Source organism: Schistosoma mansoni, chromosome 1, assembly GCF_000237925.1.
Source record: "Schistosoma mansoni strain Puerto Rico chromosome 1, complete genome".
Taxonomy (NCBI): Eukaryota; Metazoa; Platyhelminthes; class Trematoda; order Strigeidida; family Schistosomatidae; genus Schistosoma; species Schistosoma mansoni.
The window spans coordinates 62,440,675-62,461,606 of NC_031495.1; the positions used below are offsets into that span (position 1 = coordinate 62,440,675).

The 20,932-nt window shown below is 36.0% G+C and overlaps 1 protein-coding gene across 1 annotated transcript; it reads right to left on the minus strand.

The window, feature by feature from the left end:
• On the minus strand, positions 1 to 20,214 carry Smp_152110 (hypothetical protein; the record flags this gene model as incomplete). Its single annotated transcript, XM_018795137.1, has 11 exons — positions 1 to 122; positions 715 to 912; positions 3,433 to 3,589; positions 9,495 to 9,637; positions 9,959 to 10,142; positions 11,575 to 11,684; positions 12,267 to 12,435; positions 14,836 to 14,933; positions 16,276 to 16,396; positions 18,995 to 19,084; positions 19,690 to 20,214. The coding sequence occupies 11 exons, from the start codon at positions 20,212 to 20,214 to the stop codon at positions 1 to 3; spliced, it is 1,917 nt and encodes a 638-aa protein (XP_018649480.1).
• Between the last annotated feature and the right edge of the window lie 718 nt (positions 20,215 to 20,932).

Consider the following 20,932-nt stretch of genomic DNA (forward strand, 5'->3'; position numbering starts at 1 on the left):
CTATGGTAACGACAAAGATGTGTCCACAGAAGAACTATCATCAGATTCTAGAACCGATGGCATTCTAGTGTTCGGTTTATCATCTGCATTATTTGAAGTATCAGGTGGATTTTGTCGAATAGCTTTACACACAGCAAAATGTTAGGGATGGAAAGAAGAAATATAAAAGTAACTGAATAAATCAACATCATTAACAAATTAATAACTCAAGAAATAATATACTTGGATGATGTTGAAATGTTAGCCAACCGAAGCACCTAGTAATAGAACAGCACAATCTCAATGTTCATGTATATCGCAAATGATGCTGGTAATGTAATATTATACTCTTTTTCTAATTTCACATAACCAGTTTAATGCTCAAAGTTATATCAATGAGAGACAAGTGTATATCACATTGCTTCTGAGAAAAATCACAATTGAAGCCCATGAACAAGAATACATTTCTAGGTCTCAGTTGATTGATTAGTGTATGTGTGGCTAAAAATATAGAAATGTCAAAATATACAATCCAGTAAGCTTAAAAACGAGGAAATTTCTTGAAGCTCGGCATTCAGGTAACCTGACAATCAACGGACATGTTGAAATGGATACAAACAACCAGTTTTCAAGATGAACCAACCAAAGGATAATTAAATTAACAGTAATGAATTAATAATATTGGAATCAAAAATTCAATAAATCATAATAAAAGTGTTTAGGGCAATGACTCACCTGAAATAATTTTGCCTCGATGAACAGGAAGTTTTTTTGAAAAGTCAACATTTTCGCCATCGATTAGACTAGTAGTTTTTCTTAAAGACTTGAAAGCATTTGTCAGTTCTGTAAGCATTTCTATACTGGGAGATTGTAAATTATTTTTAGGATTATTTGAAACTGTTGATGATTTTCTGACAGGTTCCACTCCTGAATCTTCAGTAAATTCAAATGTATTTTATATGATTCAGAAAGACACATAAATTCAGGACAAAGGTTATGAAAATTATTACTAGTAGTAGTATAATATACTAGATAGATGAAATGAACATTTCCAAAATGTTAAAGAGGAATAAGTCCATATTTTAAAACAGAAACAATAACTTTCCAGTGTAATATTATTGAGACACTCTAGGTGACATGGATCAGAATCGATCACAATGGCGTCGGTGTATACACTCTTTATCTTCCCTTAAGAATACATTTCAAGAACAACTGGAAAAACAGTTAGGCAGACATGTAAGTTGTTCCCACCCCGAGGCAGCGTGGAATGACATCCGAAAAGCTGTGGAAACAGCAGTGATATCCGCTAGTAAGGTAAACCATAAGGTTAGGGAGAAACACTGGATCTCAGCAGCATCTACCGCACTGATACATGCTCGAAAACTCATCCCATCTGGTTCTAAACATAATGAAGAGCGGAGTCAACCTAAACGCAAGCTAATAAGAAGCCTACGCAATGATCGTGAACAGTGGTGGGTAACGAAAGCAAGAGAGATGGAAAAGGTAGCGGCAATAGATAACAGCAGACAGCTATTCAGACTTATTAAAGAAACCGGCATTAGGAACCCAACTATTAGCGAAACTATCTCAGACAAAGATGAGCATCTCATTCATTCTCAATCCAGGAGATTGGATCGATGGGCAGAACACTTTAGAGATCAGTTCAACTGGCTTTCAGCTACACTTCAGTTTACCACGATCCCCAGTCGACCTGAATGGCAAGTTAATGTAAGTCCACCAACTCTTTACAAGGTTGAAAAAGTTATAGGAAATTCGAAGCGTGGGAGAGCAGCAGGCCCTGACAGGTTTACCTCTGAGATTTTAAGGATGACGGTCCAGTACTAGCAGCGAGATTGACTGAGGTCTTAGGTAGAATCTGGGAACTGGACGTAATTCCATCTGACTGGTCCCAATCACTGATTGTGCCAGTCTATAAGAAAGGACAAAAGTCCTCCTGTGACAATCACAGAGGGATCAGTTTGACTAATATAGTGTCTAAAATATTAGCTTCAATAATACTTGGACGCCTAACCAAAGCTCGTGAAGAGCAGACTAGAGAAAACCAAGCTGGTTTTCGACCTGAACGTGGTTGCATAGACCAGATATTCACTCTACGTCAGGTCCTAGAACATAGACATACATTCAGACGCCCCACAACCGTAGTATTTCTTGACCTTGAGGCGGCATTTCCCTCCGTTGATCGTGAGGTTCTGTGGCAGTGTTTGTCAGTGAAAGGAGTACCAAAGAAGTATATTAACCTTATAAAGGCTCTCTACTCGAACACAACTGGTCGAGTTAGAGCATATGGCGAACTGTCATCAGAATTGGTTACCTCAAGTGGTGTTCGTCAGGGCTGTCCACTCTCCCCATTCTTGTTTAACTTTGTCATTGATATGCTTTTAGAGATATCACTTTCATCATCTAAATCTCCAGGAGTTGAACTTTTACCGGGAGACCAACTTGTTGACTTAGAATACACCGATGACATAGTTCTGCTTGGTGAAGACGCTGACAAAATGCAAAGTCTTCTGACCACTATAAGCAACTATGCAGGCATGCGGGATGCGATTGTCCCCCTCGAAGTACAAAATGTTACTTCAGGATTGGGTTGCATCGACACCTGAACTAATAATAGGGAGTGAAGTCGTTGAGCGTGTTGACCGCTTCACTTATCTTGAGAGACTCATCAGCCCATGTCGTCTGATGTGTGGCGAAATCTCAGCACGGATACACAAGGCTCGTCTACCTTTCGTCAACTTGCGGCATTTATGGCGTAGGCGAGATATCCGTCTAGCAACTGAGCTTCTGTTTGTATTTCATATCTGTAGAACGATACAGTTATATTAAGGAAAACAACATAAAAATCCTCATCAAGGTCAGGTAAAACGAGCAAATAAGTAAATTGTGGTCTAGTGTATGAATTTCGGGGAAGAAAGATAAGAATGTTAGGAGCTTGACTTATGAAACAACAGTCTCCCAATCCAGTAAGATACAAAAAAGTCTGTCAAAAACAAAGCAAACACATAGTATAAATTTGGATCCGACAACGTTGTGTACGACCATGGCACAGAGAACGGGACAAAAACAATAAATATCAGAGCAGAAGCGGTTGTGGCAGAGGTAGCCCAGGTCGTGATAATATAGATTAATTACACAAAATATGAGTCCAGAAAAATGAGTTGGCGCAGTAAAAAAACAAAACAATTTTACCATTAAGTAACACGCGACAGATATGCAACTAACACAGCTACAAACAAATAACAACCAATGAGGACAACATCACAGAAACGCCGTTCAGTGTAATCTAACAATAAAAGTAATAATAAACATCACTAAGCCAGTATTGTGGGAAATTTATTAATAAAATTAATTTTGCAACAAATAACAGCGAAACAAAGATTAGCTTAACATTTCATAAACCATGAATTTCAACAAACCACCAATCAGACTTACCTGAATCCTTAAGTGATGGATCCGAAACATTAACACGCAGAGTGGAGCTTCGACCTATATCGGATGAAGCAGGTGGAGGAGGTGGTGGTGGTGGAGGTGGTGGTGGTGGGGGAGGAGGTGGCGGTGACACTGCTAAATTACATTCATTTTGGAATTCCTAAAACCAGTGAAAGAAAGTATCAACCACTATCATATCATATGAATAAGGATGACAAATTACACTCAAGTAAAACATCATCAAATTAGACTGATCAGACATTATGTTTACATTGCATACATACCAAAAAACATTGATTTTCCACATTCATATGGAAAAGAGATGATGAAACAGTCACAAATAAAATCCGCTCACAATAGAAACACAAAACCCCAATAATACATTTACTAGATACGACTCAATATCTTAAAACAGCTAGTCAAAACACTAATGCGTGGAAAAGAATCTGAGGTCAATGTGACTGAAAGAAAAACCTGAACAGACATTACAGCCTCCAAAAATGATATTTAACAAATCGTACGATGGTTTGCGAAATAACACTGATCACTTCTTTTATTCTATTCTGCGAAACTCAAAACAACAGTCTGTCAGCCAACACCAAAGTCAGTATCTTCAATACGAACGTCAAGACAATTCTACTCTACGGAACTGAAACTTCCAGCACTATTACAACCATCATCAATAATGTACAAGTATTTATCAACAATTGTCTACGCAGAATACTCAATATCCGTTGATCGGATACTATCAGCAACAACCTACAGTGGGAGAGGACAAACCCACTTCGATCTGAAGAGGAAATCGGGAAAGATAATGGAGGTGGATAGGATATACATTGAGGAAATCAAACTACATCACAAGGCAAGCTCTAACTTGGAATCCTGAAGGCAAAAGTAAAAGAAGCAGATCAAAAACACAATGAAACAGGAATACAAAGCAGACATAAGAATGAAGCGCACTTATGAACAAATGAAAAATACACCCAAACACAGAGTTGGTTGGAGAATACTGGTCAGAAACCTATGCTCCACGAGGGATAACAAGAGTAATTAACTAAGACCACGTTGTTCACATTACAACTATTTAACGCTCTCCAATTTACTGTCTTGGACATCTTTAACTCAATTCATCACAAGTATGATTATGGAGTGTTGATCAGATTAAATATCTAAACGGTCGTAACAGATGTAGCAATATTGTTACGTTTCATGTAGTAAGTGTAATCAAGATCAGTACGAAAGACACAATATTGTTGACAAATTACATTTTATGATTTTGTTCAGCGTGAACAAACACGAATCCCAGGACCTGGTACACAAACTCACCAAGATCTTTCAAATAAAAACACAACACTCCTTAGAATATATATTTTTCTAGGCAATATCCATAAACAAACCTTCTTTGTAATGGAATTCACTGTGGTATATGGTTTACATTCATGAGAATTTGATTGATTGTTCACAATATCGACAACACTTGGCTTTGTAACTGTCTCTTGAGAAGGATTTTTGGGCGCTGAGCGTTTATTTGATTTGCGGCCTAGCAAAGCACATAAATAATAAAGGTTACAAACCATTATAACACAAATAATTTAGACATACTATAACATTCTACGTACACAGGTGAATTTCAGCAAAAACATAATTTCCATTGAATATGAATATCTAGTGGAAATTGACCAGTAATACTGATTAAAAAAATTAATGTACACCAGTTGTTGACAGAAAAATTGTTACACTCAGCCAGATGCCACTATTTAAAATGAACAAACCAGTTGAAATCTACAATATTTTAGTCTGAATAGATGTACCGAAATTTATATGTTGAAAAATAGCACACAGAATTGACAAAGTGGCTTACCTTCTTTTGTAAATTCATCATCTAGGCTACTATCCATTACAAGCAAGTGTGAATCAGATTTACGAGATTCTTTATGTTTTGACTTGGAAATGTTTGGATCACTACCATTAACAGGTATAACGAGATTCGGAAGTAATGGTGGTGGTGGTGGAGGTGCAGGAGAACGATAATTTTTCACGGATTCCTAAGAGCAGTGAAAGAAAGTATCAACCACTATCATATCATATGAATAAGGATGACAAATTACACTCAAGTAAAACATCATCAAATTAGACTGATCAGACATTATGTTTACATTGCATACATACCAAAAAACATTGATTTTCCACATTCATATGGAAAAGAGATGATGAAACAGTCACAAATAAAATCCGCTCACAATAGAAACACAAAACCCCAATAATACATTTACTAGATACGACTCAATATCTTAAACCAACTAGTCAAAACACTAATGCGTAGAAAGAAATCTGAGGTCAATGTGACTGAAAGAAAAACCTGAACAGACATTACAGCTTCCAAAAATGATATTTAACAAATCGTATGATGGTTTGCGAAATAACACTGATCACTGTTATTAGTCTATTCTATAGATCGAAATCAATGGTAAATATATTTAAATTATCAAAAAGTAGAACATAAATTATCTGAAAATACTAGCTTCAGTCTGTTTGGTGCAAATCAAGTGTATGGAAGACCATCTTTCAACCCACCTGTATCCCTTCTACGTTCACTATTGGTCCAAGACCGGGATAAGAGTGCAAGTTTGGACATCGGTTTATTGAAACAATCGCATAGAAAACAACCTTACTCGAAAATAGCTAATCTGAAAAATCACTTAAATCATTCAAACTCTCTCCTGGCATTTGGAGGACCTCAATTCAGAGGAGTTATGACGGCCTCAAGTGAAAGACGGGATTTCTCAGAAGTCATGAGACCGACGCCCCTTCTGACAACCAGAGCCACAACTAATATAAGTACATGGAAGATCCAAACAGTGCAGGAGACCGAGAGGACCAATGAAATAACCACTGATATCAGAATACAAAACATGGTGGTGTTCGGAACAAGTTACACCCCCTTGGACCCAAGATAGACAGAAAAGATAACCTTGAAGAGAGAAATGTTATTGTACTCTAGTCATGGGGAAGAAAATATCTGGCACACACCAACAGTTGTACTGATGATTTTCGAAGAAGCACAAGAAGCGCTTATGAGATGGGAATCTCGTGGAACTAGGATCACCGAAACATACTTCAAAACAAAGAAGAGAGGATCACAATTATTGTTATACAGTGCTATGCGCCCATCAATCATAACAACGAATACGATAAAGAACAATATTATGAGAGACTGTAGTCGATCATAGAGAAGTGCTCACGGAAAGACCTTACAGTCCTGATGGGAGACCTAAACCTCAAGGTTGGGATGGACAACATCGGTTATGAAGATATCATTGGACGCCATGAACTAGAAGTCACGAAAATTGTGAAGGGTTTGTAAATTTATGTGCATTCAACAAAATGGTTATGGGTGGAACTATATTACCGCACAGACACACATAGCTACAGGAGTTTCATCAAACCTCAATACAGAGAACCACATCGACCACATTTCCATCAATAAAAATTCAGAAGGTTCATCGAAAACATGAGAACAAAGGGAGGAGCTAACATAGCTTCAGATCACCACCTGCTCGTGGCCAAGATGAAATTCAACTTAAAGAGCACTGAACAGATGAGCGAGCAACATTACAAAATTTTGATAGTCTTCTTTCGAGATACTGACACATTCGACAAATCCAAGATAGGTATCAGCAGCAAGTCCCAAGACTTACAAGATCAACCCAAACAAGAGGAAACTACTATGGAGAACAAGTGGAAGGGGATTAAAAAAGAATCAACTTCAACATGCCTGGAGGTGTTTGATTGCAAGTAGCACCATCATAACGAGTAGATCTCTATTTATATCCTGAACAAGAGTCAAGAAAGAAAGGACAAGAAAACAGTAACTAAGAACAGCCTAACAAGAGTAGAGAAAGCCAAGGCTCAAGAAGAATACACCAAAACAAACAAGCGAGTGAAGTGGAGAGGAAATATGTGAAAGGCCTAGGAATGACAGCGGAGAATGTTGCAACAGAAGGAAATACGAGACAACTATATGATAAAAGAAAGAATCTACCAGGGAAATATAGTAAACCACAGTGACCAATCAAGGACAAAGAAGGTAAACCAAACATTGAGATTCAAGAAGAAAGGAACAGGTGGGTAGAACACTCTAAACAACTCTTGAATAAGCCAGCTCCACTGAACCCATCTGACATCGAAGCAGCACATATACACCTTACCTTTAGCTGTTACTCCGCTAACAATAGAAAAAATCAACATGGCCATCAGAAAAGTCAAAAGTGGGGAAGCAGCAGGACCCAACAACATACCAGCTGAAGCACTTAATTCTGACACAGTAGCAACAACAAAGATGCTCCACGTTCTATTCAGGAAGATTTCGGGGAGAGAACTATTGCCGACAGACAGGAAAGAAGGATACCTCATAAAAATATCAAAGAAAGAAAATCACAGCAAGTATGGGACTAGACAGGCATCAAACCACTATCAGTACTAAGAACCGTTATCAACACATTGTCGTTGAAGCCGAGTACACGCTCAACAGGCTGAATTACGTCAGGTTCCATCGTGCACACACAACATCGCGAAACTACGGATCATCGTTGAACAATCAATTAAATGGAACACATCCATTAACATCAACTTTCCGGACTTTGAGAAATCAATTAACAATGTAGTTGAGAGAAACTGATAAAAGTTTCCTTTAACATTGTGGTGCACCTGTGAACATCGTCAACATCATACGGAGTTCTAACGATGCACTACACTACAAACTCGTGCATGGAGCGCAGCTTACAGATCCACTGCAAGTGAAGGCAGATATCAGACAGAACTGCTTACTATCACCTTCTCATTTTCTTCTGGTGGTTGACTGGATTATGAAGACCTCCACATCTCAGGGGAAGCACGCAATACAATGGACAGCACGGAGTAAACTAGACGATTTGGACTTCGCAGATCACCCGCTCCTTCTAGCCCATACACATCAACAAATCCAGGTCAACACAACCAGTGTAGCAGCAGCCTCCGCATCAGCAGGCCTCAACATACACAAAAGAAAACACCAGATCCTCAAAATCAACACCAAGAACACCAACCAAACCAATCACACTCTATGGAGAAACTCTGGAACCGGTCAAAACTCTCATGTACCTGGTCAGCATTATCGATGAACAAGTAGGATCCGATGCAGACGTTAATGCGAGAATCGGTAAAAAAGGACACCATTCCTACAACTGGAGCACATATAACACTCAAAACAACTGTCTGTCAGCCAACACCAAAGTCAGTATCTTCAATACGAACGTCAAGACAATTCTACTCTACGGAACTGAAACTTCCAGCACTATTACAACCATCATCAATAATGTACAAGTATTTATCAACAATTGTCTACGCAGAATACTCAATATCCGTTGATCGGATACTATCAGCAACAACCTACAGTGGGAGAGGACAAACCCACTTCGATCTGAAGAGGAAATCGGGAAAGATAATGGAGGTGGATAGGATATACATTGAGGAAATCAAACTACATCACAAGGCAAGCTCTAACTTGGAATCCTGAAGGCAAAAGTAAAAGAAGCAGATCAAAAACACAATGAAACAGGAATACAAAGCAGACATAAGAATGAAGCGCACTTATGAACAAATGAAAAATACACCCAAACACAGAGTTGGTTGGAGAATACTGGTCAGAAACCTATGCTCCACGAGGGATAACAAGAGTAATTAACTAAGACCACGTTGTTCACATTACAACTATTTAACGCTCTCCAATTTACTGTCTTGGACATCTTTAACTCAATTCATCACAAGTATGATTATGGAGTGTTGATCAGATTAAATATCTAAACGGTCGTAACAGATGTAGCAATATTGTTACGTTTCATGTAGTAAGTGTAATCAAGATCAGTACGAAAGACACAATATTGTTGACAAATTACATTTTATGATTTTGTTCAGCGTGAACAAACACGAATCCCAGGACCTGGTACACAAACTCACCAAGATCTTTCAAATAAAAACACAACACTCCTTAGAATATATATTTTTCTAGGCAATATCCATAAACAAACCTTCTTTGTAATGGAATTCACTGTGGTATATGGTTTACATTCATGAGAATTTGATTGATTGTTCACAATATCGACAACACTTGGCTTTGTAACTGTCTCTTGAGAAGGATTTTTGGGCGCTGAGCGTTTATTTGATTTGCGGCCTAGCAAAGCACATAAATAATAAAGGTTACAAACCATTATAACACAAATAATTTAGACATACTATAACATTCTACGTACACAGGTGAATTTCAGCAAAAACATAATTTCCATTGAATATGAATATCTAGTGGAAATTGACCAGTAATACTGATTAAAAAAATTAATGTACACCAGTTGTTGACAGAAAAATTGTTACACTCAGCCAGATGCCACTATTTAAAATGAACAAACCAGTTGAAATCTACAATATTTTAGTCTGAATAGATGTACCGAAATTTATATGTTGAAAAATAACACACAGAATTGACAAAGTGGCTTACCTTCTTTTGTAAATTCATCATCTAGGCTACTATCCATTACAAGCAAGTGTGAATCAGATTTACGAGATTCTTTATGTTTTGACTTGGAAATGTTTGGATCACTACCATTAACAGGTATAACGAGATTCGGAAGTAATGGTGGTGGTGGTGGAGGTGCAGGAGAACGATAATTTTTCACGGATTCCTAAGAGCAGTGAAAGAAAGTATCAACCACTATCATATCATATGAATAAGGATGACAAATTACACTCAAGTAAAACATCATCAAATTAGACTGATCAGACATTATGTTTACATTGCATACATACCAAAAAACATTGATTTTCCACATTCATATGGAAAAGAGATGATGAAACAGTCACAAATAAAATCCGCTCACAATAGAAACACAAAACCCCAATAATACATTTACTAGATACGACTCAATATCTTAAACCAACTAGTCAAAACACTAATGCGTGGAAAAGAATCTGAGGTCAATGTGACTGAAAGAAAAACTAATACACATAGTAGAGCGTTGACTAGCGATGAATAAAAAGTCGTACTATATGTTCCGATCTAGAACTTTCTATAATTGGCGGCACATTGAAAAGAATGTAAATATTAATATGTGGTAATTAAATGTGAGGTCAAGTTTTTACATTTGTTGTTTATACTTGTTTAATTTTTTGATGATTTAAACTTAGCTTTTTTATTTAGATATTCATTTACCAGTGGTAAGCGCTACATAGTTTAATTTAATCTTGGAATATAGTTTTTGATGTATTTTCGGTGTTGAATAAATATTTGTTATGCCTACTTGTCTCTTTCCTTGCAGTGAATCATATCAGTTTTTTTATTTATTTATAGCACAAGATGAGTAGTAAATATATTGGAATTATAAAGCAGTTAAACAAAAATCATCTGAAATTATTGGCTTCATACTATCTGGCTCAAATTCAGTATGTAGTAGATCAACTTTGTTAAGATTGCAACTATTTAACGCTAATTTACTTTCTTGTACATATTTAACTGAATTCATCACAATTATGATTATAGAGTATCGACCAAGTTAAATATTTCAACGATTGTAGTGAGTGCAGGAATATTGCTATCACCTCAAGTTATAAGTATAATCGAGGCTGATACAAAAAGCATTACATTTCTAACAAGTTACATCCTTTTGTTTTGTAATACCACTAAAGAGGCTAGAATCTCTCAACTAAGGGTTTTGTAATTACCAAGATTTGTCAAGAAGAGTATCTAAAACGTTTAGAAAAATTGTGTCCGCTTAGATGATTCTGGAAACATCGCTTAGTGCTTCAGTCATTCATTATTAGTTAGTTATTTAGTTCACGAACTGAACTGCTTGATTTCGGAGTAATCACTTTTCCAGCGCTTGTGGAAAGTAACTAACCGAGGAATGCAATGTTTTTACTAAATGAAACAAGATATGCCCACGTTTATAATTTAATATTATATCAACTTAGTTTCAACGTAGTTTATTGAATGCAGCTGCATTAATATATCTGCTAAATTAAAGGAATACTCTCCTCGAAAAAAAAATATATATTGGCAAGACAAAAATTCATGAGACAAAATACGCACACACAAACCTTCTTTGTATTTGAACTCACCATGGTAGACGATTTGTGCTTGTGCGAATTTGATTTATCCTTCACAACAAATGATTTACTTCGTGATTCTTGAGAGCAATTACTAAATGAGTCTTTATTTTTCTGAGATTCTAATAAAGAGTAGGAATAATACAATAAATGGAAATCAGTTCAGTATAAATTGTCTATAGCAAGTCCAGAGCAGTAATACTACAGTGCACAATGAATCACCTGAATAACTCTATAAAAAGTTTAAAAAATGAGTGATATGTATTACTGTAGACTAAATTCACTGAGAAATAACCACTTACATTTCAGCAGTTATAAATTAGCATTCTTAAAACTATTTTGTAAAATTCTAAATGATTAAAATATTAGATATTGGATAAGTTCAACAGATCATTCGGTGGATCTTACCCACACACAAATTAGATAAACAAATAATAAACGTTCAATGCTTTTTAAAATAAATTACCTCAGTAACAAAGAAGTAATAAGCCTTTCCCGACGAATTCTTAGACTAACTTATTACCTAATTATTTGTCGGATTTATCTTTTTCTATGTGATCAAAGAAGTAATTAACAACATTATAACTGTTCAATGATAACTTGAAGTACTGTTCAGTTATATTTTATTTTCCTATTTACACAAATAATATAAGGGAATACAAAATTGACCAACCCAAAAATGATCAACAGCGACTAGAACTTACCAACAACTGAATTTCGTTTATCCTCGAATCTTTTAATATCATCTTTCTTACTTGGTAGTGTCACACAACTAGAAGATTGTACCTTGTCGGGTACATCGGCAAAAGGTGATAAATGTCGATGAGTTACTTGTTGTTTAGCAGGTACACTTGGTGCTGGACGCTTTTTATGCTTAGTTAACAATAACAACAAAGAAAGATTATAAATGAATTAAATAGCTATTAGGCCTAAAAAAAATTATAAAGTATTGTACATAAAGCTTAAAATTCAACTATATTTATTACTAGCTTTTACCATGTATTCATGTTAAAATTACTTATCGGAAAATTTATTTCAAACCAACTCAATTAATAAGCACTTGATTATGACTCAGTACATCATAGTTCGAATGGTTGCACAGTTGGAAGGCAGCCATTACTACAGACAAAAATGCCAAGGAAACCTGAATGTTGATGATTTACAAATCGATGTAATGTTGTAATTGTGGCTTGTTGAGATGTTTAAAACAAGGACAGATATCTAATGGTTACTCGATTTCGTTAGTTCATTAGATGATGTTAGTTTATGATGAACACGTTAAAAATGATAAAACTGTGAATAAAAGCCAAAGTGGACTAGTGTTATTATTACTAGTAATTTCTTCGCTTCAGATGATTCATTAACACAATTGTAAAAAGAACTCTGTTAATTATTAACATATAATTAACAAGAACATTTATCCCTGTTCTACAACTAAAATGCACACAGATCTCCAGATAAACTTGTAATTAATAATAAATTAACTATTTTTCGACTATTCATACTATCATAATTTCTCTTATTGCGACCCAGCTACCCTTTATTGTGTAGTATTCTAAGACTCTATTTCACTCGACAAGTCCCTAAACCAGAACACGGTTGAACAAGAATGTAATTATACTCCAAATAAAAAGGTTGAATGGAATTAGGAATCACAACAAGAAAAACGTCGGTACATTTATAATTTTTACATGAGAAGATTCTAGTCTTCTCCAAGTCTCTGCTAGCAATGATTGGTTAAGAAATAGCCGGTCAGTGTGCCCCAACACAATCCTGCACGGAACAAGCTTTAGTTCAATCTATATATCGCTAACGCAGACTTAGTTCCGTTTTACTCTACTTATCAATAGACTTTTGTATACCTTATGTTGTCTATTGTAAAATAATATTCCAATTTACCACTATTATTAATACTACAGATATTATAAAAAAACGCAATTTTGTTTATTAAAGAGTAAACTGACCTAAACTACAAATAGTCTAGAAATTATTATCAGAAGAGGGGTTTTTGGAGATTGTAGCAATTTAATAGTTGAATTCATGAGTCGATTAAAGCTAGACCACCATGGAAAACTCTTTCGTCCTAGTATGGAACTCCTCAGAAGTGAGCATCCACGATCTCAAACCCAGGACCTCCGGTCTTAGGCGCGAACGCTTAACCTCTAGACCAATGAGCCGGCATCCAACGGTGTCAATGTCTAACATCAACCAATCCACGGAATTTCCCCACCGTGGACGCGCACTGCTGAGGAACCCTATACTATGATGAAACGGCCGTCCAGTGCTTCCAGGTTTTTCCAGGTGGTATAGCTTTAATCGACTCATGAAGTATAGAAATTACCAATAAATAATCGTATCATATATCCGACGTAAAAATGTGACGTTAATCAATTACAATAAATAAAACAGAGTAGTTTAATAGATTGAAACATTTATTTAGAATTTTCAAACCACTTTGTCAGAGGCAAAAAATGTCAAAACCAAAGAATACGTGTCAATACTCAATGAAATTAAGAATTGATTCAAAGACATGCGACTTTTTTTATCTCACTACTATACTAACTAGAGCTGCAAATCGCTGGCTAGTGATATGTAACACAAGCCTAAAGCAATTCACTCGTTGAAAATCTACAACTCGCCAATCGACCGACTACTAACATAACTTCTCAACTTGTGATTCGGCTACACGTGAGAGATGTTTCTAAAGCCTATACAAATGACATCACATGTACATCAGTTACTATTATTTCATGTTTTAGAGAAATAAAGTAACATGGTATGAGCCGATGTAAACGATACTTGCTCTTTGATAAGCAGACAGGAGTATTGCTCGCGCCAAGTTGGCAGTAGAAAATGTTTGCATCCAATTATTTTTATTTATTTGTTTGAACACAAATACTGGCACAAGGTTGCATCGAATACATATGTGCTTGACAATGAAAATGAAGTTGCGAAGAGATCGAGAATATAAAGTGCGTATAATAAAGAGAAGAACAACGAACAGAAATTACTGTATGAGAGTGGAATAATAATAATAATAATAATAATAATAATAATAATAATAATAATAGTGACAATAATAATAATAATGGGAAGAAGAATGGGAGAAACAGTTCGGATATTAAAAATACAACCAGGAGGATTCTTCCAGTTAAAGAAGTTACGTTCTTTAATAACAAGTCAACTATGTCATCCACTAATTCAATATAGATGATAAAACTCACGAGGTAACTGAAATGGACGTTTTAAAGAATAGTCAAACAAAATTCTTACTTTCATTTCCGAATTAGATAGAGAGTTTTCTTGAGAGTCATCGATTCGACTCCTTTCGTCTGACTTTGAGTTCTTGCTAGATTTACCTTTCTCTCGTTCTGAAAGATAAAAGATTTAAAAAATCATAACAGGCAGACACCCAGATATCAATATGGGAAGTGATTTTTAAGTTTCAACAATTTCCAATAACCGCAAATTCACATGATTGGAGAAATTACATCAAGTGGTTTCCTCATCTATCTGTTTATAAACAAGTGTGCAAGTAACCCTCAAGCAGCGATTCAGTTAGGCAAGCTTAACTGTTTGAACATCACTGCCTAATTTTTGTTTTTCGAACCATATTTTTTATGATTAGCTTTACATTGAAAAAGCTATTAATATTCTTACCGTTCTTGCCATTTCATTGATATTCTTTTGCATAGCTCTTTATTTGGTGGTCGCACAAAACTTTGGTTATTCTTTGTAGGTGAGCTAAGGGTAAACTATCCAAACTTCATTTCTCACACTTAAATTTCGATTGATTTTCATGTTATCTTTCATACTATGCTTCCCATTTTGTTTGTTTCCCCTAGCTGCACTGATGTAAGCGGAGGCAACTTGGAATGATGCAAACCCATCCCAGGTCTTATGTAGATAGCGACTAATTGACTGACTGATTCCTTAAAGATAAGATCGAATAACTTTGGTTTTCCAAGATAATCGACCTTTGACAATCACGTAAAGTAGCTACATATCGGGAGAACGATAATTCATGTTCGAAATAAAGTCTCGGAGACGAAATATTTCGACACTCCTACGGATGTGGCGAAATGGTGAAATAAAGTAGGTTTAAATGTAACATATGCTATCGGACAGTAACTATGTCCTAAAAAGAATAGAAAACCACTAAGTCATTGGTTGATGAGTGATATAATTATGATTATATAGTCTCAAGTAACATGGTTACAGTTGTTTAACACTCACTATAACCGGACTACGAAAAGACTCACGAAGCAAATATGTCAACAAACTTTTTAATCTTTACGCTATCTGCTAGGTTCTACGTTGTTTCTGACTGACCTTAGAACACAGTTACTATGGCATCAATATAAAGGCTAATGTTTCAGAACTAAGAAAGAATAAACAAATGATTAAAGAGCTATCTAGTAAACCTGAAATTTAGAGAACTTTTTAGTCACATGACTACAATCCAGAATTAAAAGATCATGCAACCAAGGATTTTATTCATTATAATACCATATCTTTCCAGTAAAGACAGAAAGAATTAGGAGCCGACCTAAATACCTCTTGATAGTCGTTCTGAGCGACTCTGCCAGGCGGGTTATCGAAAACTACCGGTTTTATTTATATCAAGTTTGTTATATCTATATGAACTTTGCAGAAGCTAGTGGCAAGAGAATAATTGGGTTACTATAAAGAAATCCAAACCGAGTTACCAACCTTTAAGTTCAATTTGTTCAGCATTTTGGTTTAAGAATGTATCTTTTGGATCTAAAATCGTTCCCTTTTGGGGATCAATAATGAAGTAGTTGCTTAATTGAACATGACGCTCCGAAGACACCTGAAATGAAAGCAAGGTGAAATCGATGGTGTAAAACACGTACATTGTCAGTAAGTTGAATACACCACACACCGAATAGTATAAGTTATTCAGTAAGTCCTAAAAATTATCAAATGGTTGGGCCCATTGAAAATTAAAGTAATAAGTTGGCAGATTAAACTTGCGATATATTTACCGCATAAGACAAATCATACTACTTAGAGGTTTAAATTGCGTTGGTCAATTAGAAATCAAGCACACAACCCGGGAAAGTTAGACCTGCTTCAGACCTGGTGGTCGATGTATTGAAAAAGTCTTCGCCGTTCAGTAGATTTGAGAACACAGGCACTTGTACTATCCTCCAAATGAGACTATGTTTGTTAACCTGAATGGAGCAGTCCACTTTGTCAAAGAATGTAGTAAAAGTGTAAATATGACCTCTCCAGGGTTGATGGATTCAGAAACCTCAGTTAGCTTTAGTCAAATCGGGTCACCTGTGAAGCGGGTGAGATGTTTGCTAACCAAGAGGTAAGGTGTGTGGAAGTCCGACCTATTTTACTCTGTGGCTGAGAGACATGGTCTATACTAGTATGAAACTCAAGTTAGGTGCAGGTATTCGATCACAAAAGTCTTCGAAGCATTGCTTGGTTATCATAGAACAATGTGGAGGTGAGGAATAGAGTGCTAGGGAAAGATCGCAAATCCGTTGGTGAGGGTGTGAACCGTTACTGACTGATGTTAATACGAAACGCATTACGTATCTTCAATAACGAACTACCTTGACGTCTAATACTGACAGGTATTGGAGCGAGCTGAGAGAAAACTGGAGGCAGATACACCAATACGTGGAATCAGGCTGTGAAACCACAGAATTTTCGTAGTTGAGGATTAATACGCAATAACAACGACCACTGATTGGGGACGTCAGTTGACATGCATTAAAACTTGTAGCAGAGGCGCATACGCATTCAATCTATCTTACCATAGATCTTGAGTCTAATATATTTCTTAGTGAATACCTTTTGATCGTTTTGTTTCGAATCATTTTCTTATTGCTTAGTCTTCTTCAACATCACAGATACTATTATTTCTGCTAAACACATTGGTAACATCATCCCATTGTGCCGATCTGGCGTGAGAGCTTGGACTGACGTACATTTCTACCGGACAATAAATTATGACTGAGTGGAAGTGAAGTTAAGGATTTTAATTAGATGAGTGGTGTGGATAAAATAGAGATTAAAATTTAAAGTTGAAAAATGTAACATTATCGTTTTGAAAGTAAGCAGCTGAGTTCTTCGATCCTACTAATACAGTATGAAACAAGAACGCCCAAAGAATAAGTTTTATGTCAGTCCTCACTCGCCACTAATCCTTCACTTATAAATGGTAACAGATGGAGCCATGAGTTTAGTTTCTTACATGATGTCGTGGAATGAGGAATCTTAAACTGATACGTATGGACCCACAAGAATGGATACTTGGAAGTTGTACAGCTCATCAGTTTAAGACGTTGCAAATAAACGGGTAAAAAATGTGTTTTACTCATAACAAGAGTCGGGTGGAAAAGGCAATAGATTTGACTGATTCAGGCAGTAACTAACGGCAGCCAATATGACTTTTCTGGACAAGGATATAAATGTCTGTCCACATGCGAATATACTGAAAAAGGACTCTTCATACCTTTGGTGGTACCACGGTTAGCATTAGCTGGTGTTATTGGATCGCACACCGAATAAGTCTTCATTACGATTATATAGTGCCCAAGTTTGACACTATGTACATTTCACTGAACAAAAACAGCAATGCAGTAAAATATTGATAGCTGCTAAAACATTTTGAGTCTACTAGTTAGAAGCGATTTATCACTTCTCTCTAGATCACTAAATTACCCAAACAGGTTCATTGTGGTGTAGAACAATGGTTAAAGGAACCCTCTAGATGAAGGCTGTGGCTTGCTAATCTACATTTTTAATTTGCTGAAGTCTGAGCACTAGATGGTTACTCCACATTATTACTAGAAAGTAAGTAACTTCATAAAACAGATAATCCCTATTCAGGAATAAAAAGATTAAATTGAACGTACAAGATTTCAGTTTAAACTTGCAGCAAGTACAAACAGTGTTGTCAAACTTTGAAAACAATGATAGTTTTGAGAAACTCAGTGAAAACGTGTTGAATATACCATCACATATCCTGGATCTCTAATATAAAAACATCATATGACTACACAACAGTGACAAAGATCGATATATAAATCCAGTGCTAGATGCGCACAAAAGTACAACACATGATACCTATATTTCCACTGAAAAATCAGTAGTCCAAGTAGGCTACCTTTAGTACCGACCCGACATACTTAAGAAACATGAACAGAAGGATGACATGTTACACATGCGTATCAGTTCAAATCTGTTACGCTTCTCACTACGATACTAAAAGGAAATTAGGAAGACAAAGAGAAAAGGAATGGAAACAATGATACTGGTGGTGATGAATGATGTAAAAATAGAGATAACAGAAGGCAAAGTATAGAATGAATCGGTAAAGCTAAAGAATTAGTAAGTCGGCGCAGCATCGCGCCAAACGACTATGCGAAATTCGACCGAAAAAGCTTACTTTTTGAAGAACTTTACTAATAGGTTGATCCAAACGTCCGCGAACGACAATCATGCAATTTTCTGGTAAATGCACAGTAATCCGATGTCCCTACCAATTTCAGAAATATGGATAGAAAAGCATTAATCTTGTGCATCAATAAGCGTACATTTACAGAACAAGTTTTGGAGTTTGTTCTTCCACTATACAGATGCAATTAAAAATTTAATGTCTTAAAAACCATGCTATGTCAAAAGTCAGTAGCGAATAAAATGACGAATACATAAATAAAATCATTGCGGCATATAAATGATTCAGAAATCAAACTAGTATCAGGAGGTCAAGAAATGAAAGGAATTTGCGAAGTATTATTACAGCAGATTACCCCGTGAGCTTAGATCAAAGAGAACATGTGCTGCATGACAAACACACCAGACAAAATGGTAGTCATCTAAAAACTGTAAATGAGCATTTTGAAACCAGCTGTTGTTAATCATTATTAGTGGTATGACTTTGGATGAGAAAATAGAAAGTGCTGACAACCAAACCATGTGATTTAGAGGTGATCTCCAATACTCTTGACGCCAAACATGTTTAAAACTGCATTTTCTTTTTATGTCTATTCAAGCCACTATCCAACACGTCCAATTATTGAAATGAAATCCGACGAGGTCATAAGTAACTCAATACATGGAAAAAACGTATTTATAACTCACTTCGTTTAAAAACTCCCTCCCCCTTTTTAGGAGTGTAATAGGGTATTTGAACTTCGTGTCAAGAAACGGATACTGATAAAGTTTAGCAGACTTCTTGAAACAGCATTTAGCAATGAGTCTAACCATAGATGGTAGTGTTGTTTGAGTTGTATCAGAATTAACCCAATGGCCAAGCTTACTCCTAGAAGGAGCGGAAAGCCAACAGATGCCTGAAGCCCCAGATAGACCCTCGCAAGGAACTAAGAAAGTGTAGTCCACTACTTCTAAGCCGCATAATGAACAAAGTTGAACGAGGAAATCAGAACATTTCATGTCGAAGTTCACACCATAAACGCGAATAAATTCTTCAGTAGCGATACACTCGACGTCGACGTACGACCCATTATCACCACAATTCATGTAATAAAATCTAGTGGGATCATAACTTGCAGAATTGATGGAGGTACTGCTGAAATCTGAACGACTCTTAGAGGGCTTTGAGTAGATGAGGTTCTTAAGCTTTTCAATTGCATCAGCCAAACCCATATCAGTAATTAATGTGTAGTGCCAAATTTGTAACAGTATAGTCCCCACAGAAACTCCCAGGAAAATTTAAAAAAATTGCCAGTGGACTAGTTGCAAATGAGATATAAATATTTGATTTGGAAATTTACCCCAGATGCTAGTTTATGTTTATAAACTTCCAACAGTTGCTACCTAGAAAAAAATTCGACAAAAACAAGACAGTCCCCTGTTTTATTATATTACTGACTCATATATTTATTCCATAAACTTAGATAAAAGTGAATTCATTCAGTAAAACAGGGTTCTTAAAATTCACCACTTTTTGTGTTTTTGACATAGACAATTTGAACACAGAAAAGGATATACCCATATCTAAATATGAGCAGTTACTAGAATTTTGTCAGCGAAAAAGCTAACGCATGACCTCATTGACTTAAATTATAGTGATATTCAAATATCTAGTTCCATAAACTTTATATTTATTCGCTTTTATACACTTTATGCAAATTGTCATGTTATGCCTTACTAATGCCTTAATTTAAAATAACAAAAACGCTTCAAGGTAGCTTACAGTAAAATTGAGTTGATACAACCTTGTGAGTAGCAATTATTTCAAAGTGAAACTACATGCATAGTGGGAACGAAACAGAACAAGACAAAACCCCGCCTCTGTTCCACTAGGTCACCTGAGACAGACCGTACTAGTAGTGATACAAAAAAACAAATGGTTTAATAGATT